Below are 11,539 nucleotides of genomic sequence, written 5' to 3' on the forward strand. Positions count from 1 at the left end.
ACACACAACACACAATATATATGTTGGTTGTGTATATACATACATACACCACATATACATATAATATATGTTTGTGATATATAATATATATATATATATATATATGTGTTGTGTGTGTGTGTGTGTGTGTGTGTATATGTGTGTATGTATGTATGTGTATGATATATATGTATATATATGTGTGTGTATATATATATATATATATACACATACACACACACATACATATGTACATCACACACACACATATATATATATTTGTGTGTGTGTGTGTATATGTGTGGTGTTTATTATATATATAACACACACACACATATATACACACACATATATATATAGTATCACACACACACAATATAATATGTGTTGTGTGTGTGTATGTGTGTATATATGTGTGTATTGTATGTATGTGTTATATTATATATTATAATAATATATATATATATATATATATATACATATATTATATGTATATATATATATATATTATATACATTATAACACAACACACATACATGTGTCACACACACACCATATATATGTGTGTGTGTGTGTGTGTGTGTGTGTGTGTGTAATTTACTTAGTGTCTATGAATAGTTAATAGTTGAAAGAGAGAGAGAGAGAGAGGGAGGCACATGACGTCAGAGGTCAGCTGACAGGTTTGTTTTGCTCGCTCGAGCTCGTCCTGATAAAAACACAGCGGAGGACGGAAGGAAGCAGCAACAAGCTCGCGAGCAGAGAGCTGCTGAGCCTCACCTTTAAACAACAGAAGAAGACGGAGGGGGACGCGAGGACACGAGGACACGAGGACACTTTACATCTCGCCGTTTGTAGTTTTTGTATGCGCGCGCTCTGACACCGCCGCTACCTCCGTTTGCACGCGCGGACAGCGACTTTGACGCAGTATGCCTTCAGAGAAAAGCTTCAAACAAAGAAGGACGTTCGGTACGTCAGTGCACGCACACACTGTGTCTGTGTGTAACGAGAGGGAGACTATAGAGAGTGTGTGTGTGTGTGTGTGTGTGTGTGTGTGTGTGTGTGTGTTTGCGTCAGACAGACAGACAAACAAAGTGATCTGCAGGATTGGGGGATGGGACCGTTCATGGACCGGCTCCTCGGAGTGTTCGAGGCCCGGTCAGCAGCCTCTGAAGGCGGATTAATGCTTCCAGATTAATGCGCAGAGGCCTGCACCTGAACGCAACACCACCTCCATCCTAACTGGTCACTGTGATTCTGTTACGTCATATTAACGCAATCAGCTGACCCGTGTGTTAATATAACGTCACAAGTTGTTTTCTGTTCATCTGTCATGACCAAATATGGGCAATGTTTCCTGGAAATCTATAATTCTCAATCTGACTAAAAAAAATTAAAAAAAACTGACTTCCGGTTATTGACCAGTGCACGTGAGAGCCAGACAACAAAAAAACACAGGGTCACGTGGCGTGTGACTGTATCTGAGAACATGTTAAAGTGACGTCAGAGATACAAATAAATCAATTAAAAACTGATTATTGACTGTTAATGAAGGCTGTCACATGTTCACCTGTGTTTGACGACACATAGGTATAATTTTAAGAAAAGAGAGAAATGTTAAATGTGTTTTTATATTATATAACAAGCTAAACATGTTAAATCAAGTCAACTTTATTATCAATGCTGCTATGTGCAGGACATACAGAGAATTGAAATGACGTTTCCTTCCTATCCCGGTGAAAACAGCAATAAACATGAAATGTAAAATGTAAGTAAGAGATGTAAAAAATAAATATATATAAATATAAAAATATATACAAGCTAAAAGACATCCGTGTGGCAATATGGCAGTATAAACAGAATTTACAGTATAAACAGTGAGGTCTATCAAAAATGAAATAAATAGAAATATAACACTTTAGATACAGATAATTAAAAACTGGTTACTGGCTGTTTTTTGATATATATATTATAATATATTGAGAACAAGCTAAAGATGCTAAACATTAAATATGCTAGCACAAATGTGTGCTAAAGGCTAAAAGCTAAATGTGCTAAAGTGACGCTCTAGATACAGATAATTAAAAACAAGTTACTGACTGATGTTGAAGGCATGTTTGGCTATATTTGAACAAGCTAAAGATGGTAAATGTTCAACATGCTACATGTCAAAGTGACACTTTAGATACAAACAGGTTTTAACGCTTTAGCTAAAGGCTAAACGTGCTAAAGTAACACTTTAGATACAGATAATTAAAAGCAGGTTGCTGTGTTGAACTTTATTTTAAAACACGTTGAAGTGACGCTTTAGATATAAATGAGTAAATAAAAATAGATTGTTGACTGTTAATCGTGTTGAGCATTAATTCAGAACAAGCTAAAGATGCTAAACGTTAAATACGCTAGCACAAACGTGTGCTAAATGCTAAACATTCCAAATGCTAAAAGCTAAAATGTGCTAAAGTGACGCTTTAGATACAGATAATTAAAAACAGGTTACTGACTGTGGGAACATGCTACAAATAATTATAAACATAGTTTATTTTTTTAGTATTGAGTGCTAAATGTTATATATGAAAACGTGCTAAATGCTAAACATGCTGAATGTTAAAAGCTAAAAGTGCTAAAACGTCACTTATAAACACTTAAAACACAATTTACTGACTGTTGCTGAACTGTTAAGTGTGTTTAGCTATATTTGAGAATGTGGCGAACATACTAACTGCGAAACACGCTAAAGTGATGCGCTGTCACGTGTGTTAAACTTTATTTCAGGGCGTGTTAAAGTGACACACGTTTATTTACTGTAACTAAAAGCAGGTTACTGACTGTTGACGGCCGTCACATGAACGCACTGTGTACACTGTCAAACAAACTGTGTCACTGGTTGTTTGACAGTGTTTTCAGCAGCTGGTCGTCTTCACCGTGTCCGTGATATTCCGCGCTCGCGTGTTTCACAGTGTTACATTACATGATCGTTCGGCCTGAATCTGTTGAAACAGTTGAAGTTACGTTTCTGTATAATAGGTCATAGATGACTCAGGAAACCACGGGGAATCTTCCCTCGGTGCTAGGCGCGTCTGACTAACTCCAGTATGATGACAGAACAGAAACCCAACATGCTTTTTAGGTCAACTGCTTCCCATTTTCTATTTCTTGTCTTCTTTTATTTGATTGAAATGTGATGACTCAAAAGCTGTTTGTCTGGTCATGCGAGGCACAAACTGAACTTCCCTGTTCCAGAGCGATGAACTCATGCCGACGGAAATGTGATCATAAGACAATGCTCCGCAAACGCAGCATGAAAACGGAAGATAAACACGACGGCTGATTGAATTATGACTCTTTAACTCTGAGCGCAAACATATGTCACAAGACTGGAGACCAGTAAGACTGTGACAGCTGACAGGAGCCAGTGCAAGGCCTCTGAATGCTTCATTGTAAATCAATGTCCTAAAAAGTGGAGCTGATCATGATGTGGAAATCAGACCACAGAGAGGGGAAGCCTGCTCTGCCAAAGGTTATCCGTAGGGAGTGATCCGTCCAATCAGCAGCTGTGTTATTGATCTTTTAAGCCAGCGTCGAACAGCTCAGATAAAGAAACCGACGAAGAACGCGTGAACGGGATTTTTGCAACCGATACCGTGAAACAAACAAGAAATAACTTTTTATATCTCTGATGGACCGAGCACTCGCTCGCTCTTATTCGCTGTCTATGTCGCTCAACCACTGCTGTCTCAAACCAGATTAAACTTCTTCATCTCTCTGTTTTGTTGTGTAGTTTGCGAGTCAGACTCGGATTTAGAAGCTGCTTCATGAAATAAACAAAGTCAGAACACGACAGGTCGAGTACCAGAGTTTAGATCTCAGTCTCAGAGACATTTCAGGCTGACTGTGTGGACGCTTGACTGGTCTGAGCGTCTGTGTTGCTGGACGCCCTTCCACTCATATGAATGGAAAAAGCTGCGTTGTGAATGAGGCCTTAGTCCGTAATTACCCTCATCAACACCAACAGGACTCGGGTGGTAGTTGTCGGGCTAGGGGAAGTAGGAGTGCTGCCACGGTGGGCATGGGTGGAGATCTTGGCGAGATCTTAGCAAATGTTCAAACAAGAACTTTGAAGGTCGAATTGGAGAGACTTCCATGTGTCACATGATTTTCTTCTTACTCATTTTTTGGTGGATTTGCATCAAGTTTACTGTGAATGTTGAAATGTGTTCATGTGTCTTTGTTGAGGTTTTAAATATGATATTTTTTAAAAGTGCACAGCAGCTCTGATTGGGTGTATTGACTGTGAGCTGAAGTAACCGAGTAGAAGTCGTAGATTTAGTCTAATTATCTGCTAATCGCTGTGGACCGACGACGTTTTTAACAATGAGTGGATTTTAAGTTAAATGCTGCTCACAGATGTTTCTGTTCTGTTTGATACAAAGCTCCAACAACGTTATCGTGTTATAAGTTTAAGTTCACAGCTCACATGAATGTATGAAATATAAAACCCGTCCGAGCAGGGACGAGTACTCTGTCTGTTCGTTAACCCGGAGTCTGTTTTCTGTCCCACAGAACAGAGAGTAGAAGATGTCCGACTGATCCGAGAGCAGCACCCCAACAAGATACCGGTGAGTTCAGGTGCACGTTCACCTGCACACGCAGCAAAATAAATAAATAAATAAATAAATAAATGAAACGTGAGGGCAGAAATGTGCAAAGCAGCACACAGGAAGACAAACTGAGTGCAGCGGAAAACCTCACCACATATTTACTTCCTGGCTGGGATCGTTTTTTCTCAACATACACGTGTTCTTCTTTCTCTTTCGCTGTCGGACACAAAAGAACAAAAATATGCGCTTCAATTAAATGCAAGAATACGCATATTTAGACATTTATACACTAACCACATCAGATCATAAATATCCACAACCAAAGTATAAAACTGGTTCTTTAGAAGAGCTCTTTAGTTCTTTAAGTCACAATTTAAAGAATTTAAAACTTTTTATGTTGAATAAATCTTTGGAGGACTCATCACAGGTTAAGTCTTTGTAACAATGTGACCCGGTTGTGATTAAAAACCAACAGATTAGATTATAGTTTGAACATGTTGAGCAGCCGTTTTTGTAAACCTGAAGTATGGATCAACCTGACAAACATATTGACAGGCGTAAACAGTGATACGACTGTTTAGAGAGAGAAGTTAGTATTGTAGAAAGTAACTGACTCAGTTGTATTTAGATGAAATATTTTAATTTAAAGTCAGTGTAAAGTCAATCCTGAGATTTCTTTCCAAACACATTAAATATGTTGGAAAATAGTTGCTGAAAAGACTTTGAACGATATATTTCTGAAATGTGGAGTCAGAGGTTCAAACTGTTTTTCAGTCTTAGGATTTTTGTGGGCGGTCCTTAAAGGGCGGCTCGATGACACGCTGAGGCCACCCTGAGCAGAGAGACAGAGATGAATTCATCTCAGCTCAGAGTGTTTCAAAGTTAGTCATGTCATTTTCTGAACTCATCTGACACGAGGTCACACACCTTCAGTTTCAGCCGTCTAACAGTCAGACAGGCGGCTCGAAGTCATTCATCAACAGGTGTTTCCTGGCCCTCCTGTTCAGATTACAAAGACCTCTCCCTGTCCTTTATTTTGGACATCAGTCCAGTGACGGACCGCCGCTCTGCTTTCTAGTTTCCCTCACGAGAATCGGGTGTGACCGGTGATGAGTCAGATGTCCGGTGGCTCTTAGCAACTGCCGATAAACAAACGCACCCCTCGTGTTTCACCTGCTCGAGTATCAGCGCAGCTCTCCATCTGCTGCCTCGCGTGAAGGCCTCATCTCATCTTCAAAGCACCTCGCCGTGTGTGTGTGTGTGTGTGTGTGTGTGTGTGTGTGTGTGTGTGTTTCCTGTGTACTCTCAAGGGGTTATAAACTGCCATGTCATGGTTAAGTGTTGAAACCGGAGGCAGATGCGCTGTGTCACTGTAATGTAACTCCATCAGCCTGTTCGTATGACAGACTGTAGCTCTCAGGGGCAGGTCGCATGTCTGAAGACTCATGTTTCATTTTCATCTTTGTTCTTTTGACTTTGAAGGAAGTCACAAATAAATTCATCAGCAGACACGTTAAGTTACATCAGAGCCTCAACAAATCAATTTGATGTCAGAGTCCTGGACTGAGTTTAATGAAATGATCGGTCTGAAAACACATTAGCTACAGAGACCAAAACTGTTTTTTGTACCAGGCTGTAAACATGTTTATTTCTGCTGTGAAGTTGGACATTTGGACATGGGGACTTATGGAGACTGACTCACTGCTGGAGCCAGCCTCAGGTGGACGTTAGAGGAACTGCAGGTTGTGGCATGTGAAGGCTCAAAGTTATGCAGAAATTAGAGTGTGGCAACAACGGCTGATGTAGCAATCCTGTTGGCAAACAGTTCATTTGCATCCAGCAGCCGTTTGTTCAGCCTCTGTTTCCTGTTACACATGAATTAAACGATTTTCTTTTGTTTGTTTTATAGAATTGTAAACTGAAAGTCCACAAGAGATGTTTTAAAAATGTCCTTTTCTTTCCTTTTCATCTCCTTTCCTGTGATCCCTTCTTCTCTTGTCACATTCCACAGTTTGAGATTCACAGTTAATTCAGTGTGAAATAATAATAATAATAATAATAATTAGGTCGTCACAGTATCTCATTAAAGGCAGCATAAAGACCAACATCAACAGTTAAGACATTAACTGAGGAGGGTGAGGAGGAGGAGTCACTGATGGTGTTTCCTCCTGCAGGTGATCATCGAGCGGTACAAAGGAGAAAAACAGCTCCCCATCCTGGACAAGACCAAGTTCCTCGTTCCCGACCACGTCAACATGAGCGAACTCATCAAGATCATCAGGTGACCTCAATAAGTCCTCTCCTCTGTTTCCTCCTCTCCTCTGTCTCCTCCTCTCCTCTGTTTCCTCCTCTCCTCTCTTCTTGTTTCCTTTCCTCTGTTTCCTCTTCTCCTCTCGTTTCCTCTCCTTTCCTTTCCTCTGTTTCCTCCTCTCCTCTCTTCTTGTTTCCTTTCCTCTGTTTCCTCCTCTCCTCTGTTTCCTCCTCTCCTCTCCTCTCGTTTCCTCTCTTCTCGTTTCCTTTCCTCTCCTCTCCTCTGTTTCCTCCTCTCCTCTCCTCTCCTCCTCACTCTGTCATGTCTTTGTCTCTCCACCAGGAGGCGCCTCCAGCTGAACTCCAACCAGGCGTTCTTCCTCCTGGTTAACGGTCACAGCATGGTCTCGGTGTCGGCCGCCATCTCCGAGGTCTACGAGCGGGAGCGGGACCAGGATGGCTTCCTCTACATGGTGTACGCCTCGCAGGAGACCTTCGGTTCGGCCGTGACTGCCCAGTGAACGGCCTTCCTCCTCCTCCTCCTCCTTCCACCTGGCAGTCGATGGGACAATTGGTAGTCTTTAGCCGTCCCCTCCCATGTTTGTCGCCGCACACCTTTTTAGTCTCGACTGTAAGAACTTAAACAAAAAAACGCCGAGCGGAGCCGAGAAATCCCCCAAAACCAACGATGACTCGGGCCTTTAGAGTCTTTTAGTGTCTTTGCTTCTTTATTGTCCTCTCTGCTGAGTCATGTCGAGTTCTGCGTCTCCTCGGCTGTTTTTCTGTTCGTGTAAATACCCGATTGAAGCCGCTGACGCTCCGCCAACGTCTTAAACATTAGCCAACGAACAAAGCCAACGGAGGAGAGAACGTTCGCTCTTTGTTTTGATTCTTAAAAGGTCAAATTGTGGGATTTGTAGTCTCGAGCACTTTCGCCAGAGGAAATATAAGAGAGGATGTTTGTTAACGAAGGCGTCTCCGCCGCGTGTCTCGTCGCGTCCCCTCGATGGTCCCTTCTTCTGTGTTTTTAGCCCTGCCCGCCTCGTAGCCTGAAGCATCGTCACTGTAACAAAGAGATGTTAGGAAACTGCTTTTTGCTCTTGAAACAGATGATTGTAGTTTGCAAAAATTAAAAAAAAGAAATGCCTTGATGTACAGATAATATCGACTTTACGGCTTTGACTATAGAGTGTAACCAAGTTGAGTTTGGACACACTACACGGAGCGCATGTGTGATCGTCGGAGGATGATGATGGTGTTTCTGTAAATGCTGATGAGGAGAGGGAGGTCGCCATTTTTCCTTTTCCTGTTCGCCCCTCTTCTGTCGCGGGTGTTAATTGAGGCGATCGAGGCCCGGGCGGGGAACGTCCGCCCGCCTGCCCGGTGGGTTTTTAATAAAGTCTGCCGCGCTCTCTCCTCACCATCTTCTTAACAGATTGCTTTTATATCGCAGTATTTTATCGTTTCTTTTTATTTAATGTGATTTTTATTCCACCGTCTTTACTCTTTACGCTGTCTCGTCGTATGTGAAGGTGACTTTTCTTTTCCGGTCGAAGCCACCGTGTGTTCGTTAACAGAGGGGTGGAGCATTTGTTTCAGTGCTGTCTCTTTTTCCCGCCTGCTCCTCTGTTTCACACACACACACACACATATCCACACACACACACACACACAGCAATATCACTCTTATGTATTTATGTTGGTATTTTGTAAACAATAAAAGGAGAATAAAAATGGTTCCTGTGTTATTCTGACTTCAAACCAGCATCTCAAAAAACAGGCTCGATGTAGCATTGACGGTCGGCGTCCAAACTTCTCTTAAAGATTGGACAATGTGAAGATGTAATACAACATTTAAAAATGTAAAAGTACCAATTAAAGTTACAAACAAATGTTCTCTAATAATTTTATTTTCATTGTCGCAGTTATCTTTTTGTTTTTTTAAAACAAATCTAAACCAATCAGACGTCTAACAGCAGTTCTTGTTTCTGTCCCATCTGGAGTCAGATCACAGAATAAACCGTGTGAACACGTTAAACTGAAGGAAGCTGATCCAAACCTGAACCTCAGGTTCTTATTATGAGTGATAAAGTCTGAACATTTCACTTCAACACGTGTCACTCTGCTCTGTAAAGTCACATCTGCAGATATATAACCGCAGCAGTTATGATGCTTCATCATGTCAACAATCAAAGACAAACAGTCACAGTCAACAGTATCTGACAGTCCAGCCGGCCATAGATAATATATTCCAAACATGAAGCTGGGGGCCACATGACAGCTGGCCGCGGGCCATGATTGGGCCCCTGTGCCATACTTTGGACACACCTGGTCTAAAATCATAACTTCCGAGTGAACGGAGGAAACCGTGTGATTTACTGACGTTAGCTGAAGAGTGACGTAATGTCTGATTATACAACGAGTAGGTCCGACCGAGCAATCTGATTGGTCAACTTGACGTTTAGAATGTGCTTTAATCAGCATGACATCACTCTGCCATCTCCACATTGTCACATCCTGAAATATAAAACACGTAAACAAATAGGAATGAGTCACTGGAAGTACTTTAATAAAGTTCTTTAATGAGTGTTCTGTTTCATGGAGCTGGTGTAGTGTTGGGAAGTTCGAGTCTTTTTACTGACTCGGATCTTTTAAATCGAACAAGTCTTTTTTTGAGTCATTTCCTTCATTTTTACAGCGGGTGGCGCTGTAGCTCTCTCGTGGGCGTTGTAAGAAAGACCACGGTTCTCAAACACTTATCCCATGTATCTTTATTGGGCATTTATAATATAAACATACAAACAGAGTAATTACAGAACACATACACAGAAACAGCAGAAACAGAACAACAGGTTGACAAAAAACCAGCCCCCACCCCCTGGAGAAGACCCGCATGAAAAATATCACAGGAACTCGGCTATACATATAGGAGACCGAATTTTAATTGTATTAGCAAGGTACTGAATAAAAGGTTTCCAAGTTGCGTCAAAATGTTTGAGTCCTCTGGAACATTTCTTCTTCTTTCCAGACGGAGTGTATTAGTTCATTCTTCTAGCCACATCTTAGATGTTGGTGTGTTTACACTCTTCCATAACGTAAGAATCATTTTCTTCACTATTATAAGACCATATGATATAAAACATTGTTTAAAGGTTTCAGACACCCCAAGAGTAATAAGTCAGGGTTCTGTCTTTATCACAAACCTCATAACCTCGGACATTGTATTAAAAACAGCAGACCAGAAAGATTACTTTTTGGGGCATAGCTATGAAGATGGGTTGCAATTATCGCATAGAGGTGATACTTCTGGATATATATTATGTATTTTTTCCTTTGAGAACTGAAGCATATGTATAATTTTAAATTGAATAAGACCGTGTCTTGCACTGTGTGAACAGGTGTTGATCTTCTCAAGGGCTCTGTCCCATAGATCATCCGTGATCGGTTCGCAAAATTCTTTCTCCCACTTGCGTCTATGCATATCGGCAGGGAAGGGACTTGATGACAGGAGAATATTATAGATACGTGTTATTACCTTAGGTTCATTTATTGACAGTTTCAGACAGTCATCTATTAAAGTTTTTGATTCAGTCTGAAAATCCTCCCGATGTCTACGTATATAGTCTCTGATTTGCAGATATTGAAAAAAGTTATTATTTTCCAATCCAAATTTCTGCAGATACACCTTGTATATACAGATCTCCAACACATTTAATACCTTTCTGATTCCACTTAGAAAAGGCTCCACCCAAACCAGATGGGGCAAATGTGGGGTTCCTATCTATGGGTGCTGCAGAGGATATGGATCTAAGATTAGAACTGGATTTGTTTCCAGATGGAAATCATGTTCTGAATAATAGGATGGTTGTTATATAATAACCTGCTGATCTTAGTTGGCGCTAATAGAATTGTAGCCAGAGTATGGATGGCATTCCTCCTGTTCCATCAGTACACGGTCCTCAAACACTTAACACTGAAGGCAGCATGGTTTAATAAACAAAATGCCACAAGCAATTCAAACCAACTAAAACTAGGAAAGCAAATACACCCCACAATAAAGTGACAGTGTCCTGTTTCCTCCCTGCCAGTGTTGTTTAACAGCACGACAGTGACCAGGTAGCTGCCACGTGACAAATGAACGAGAACAAACCGTCCAGCCTGTCACGGAGGACAAGTGAATGTAAAACTCATTTTGACAATTTAAAAAAAAACAAAAAGTAACAATTAATTAATAAGTTGCTTAAAATGTTTACATGGTGCATTTATTGTGTCCAAAGCGTGACATTAATGTATATCGTGTATGAACGGTCCGCATGAATGAACGGTCGTGCTTACTTCTCGTCAGCCTGAGCGGCCTGGCTGTCACGTGACAAATGAACGAGGACCTGAGGACGGACGCACAGTCGAGCGAGTCGTGAACTAATCAGTTCTGTTTCCTGTCCTGCCGACTCATTACTCCCGAGTCATATAAAAGATTAGTTCGTACTGAACGAATCGTTCACGAACGACACATCACTACTGTTAGACCGACTCATTAAGACAGGTGTGTATGTCGTTAACACAGGTGTGCACGTCGTTAACACAGGTGTATACGTCGTTAACACAGGTGTGCACGTCGTTAACACAGGTGTATACGTCGTTAACACAGGTGTGCACGTCGTTAACACAGGTGTATACGTCGTTAACACAGGTGTGCACGTCGTTAACACAGG

The 11,539-nt window shown here is 41.2% G+C and overlaps 1 protein-coding gene across 1 annotated transcript; it reads left to right on the top strand.

The window, feature by feature from the left end:
* The first annotated feature begins 624 nt into the window (after window positions 1–624).
* Window positions 625–8,564, top strand: map1lc3b (microtubule-associated protein 1 light chain 3 beta). The gene is made up of 4 exons (XM_027285483.1): window positions 625–945; window positions 4,540–4,595; window positions 6,752–6,858; window positions 7,171–8,564. The coding sequence occupies exons 1-4, from the start codon at window positions 906–908 to the stop codon at window positions 7,346–7,348; spliced, it is 381 nt and encodes a 126-aa protein (XP_027141284.1). The 5' UTR covers window positions 625–905; the 3' UTR covers window positions 7,349–8,564.
* Window positions 8,565–11,539: the final 2,975 nt, after the last annotated feature.

The sequence above is a fragment of the Larimichthys crocea genome, chromosome XII (assembly GCF_000972845.2).
Source record: "Larimichthys crocea isolate SSNF chromosome XII, L_crocea_2.0, whole genome shotgun sequence".
Lineage (NCBI taxonomy): Eukaryota > Metazoa > Chordata > Actinopteri > Sciaenidae > Larimichthys > Larimichthys crocea.

Bases quoted from the DNA above. Each gene is read 5' to 3' on its own strand.
- map1lc3b (XM_027285483.1), top strand. From the start codon at position 906: ATGCCTTCAGAGAAAAGCTTCAAACAAAGAAGGACGTTCG. The intron at 4,596-6,751 runs GTGAGTTCAGGT...TTCCTCCTGCAG, and splicing joins AGCACCCCAACAAGATACCG to GTGATCATCGAGCGGTACAA. The intron at 6,859-7,170 runs GTGACCTCAATA...TCTCTCCACCAG, and splicing joins GAACTCATCAAGATCATCAG to GAGGCGCCTCCAGCTGAACT.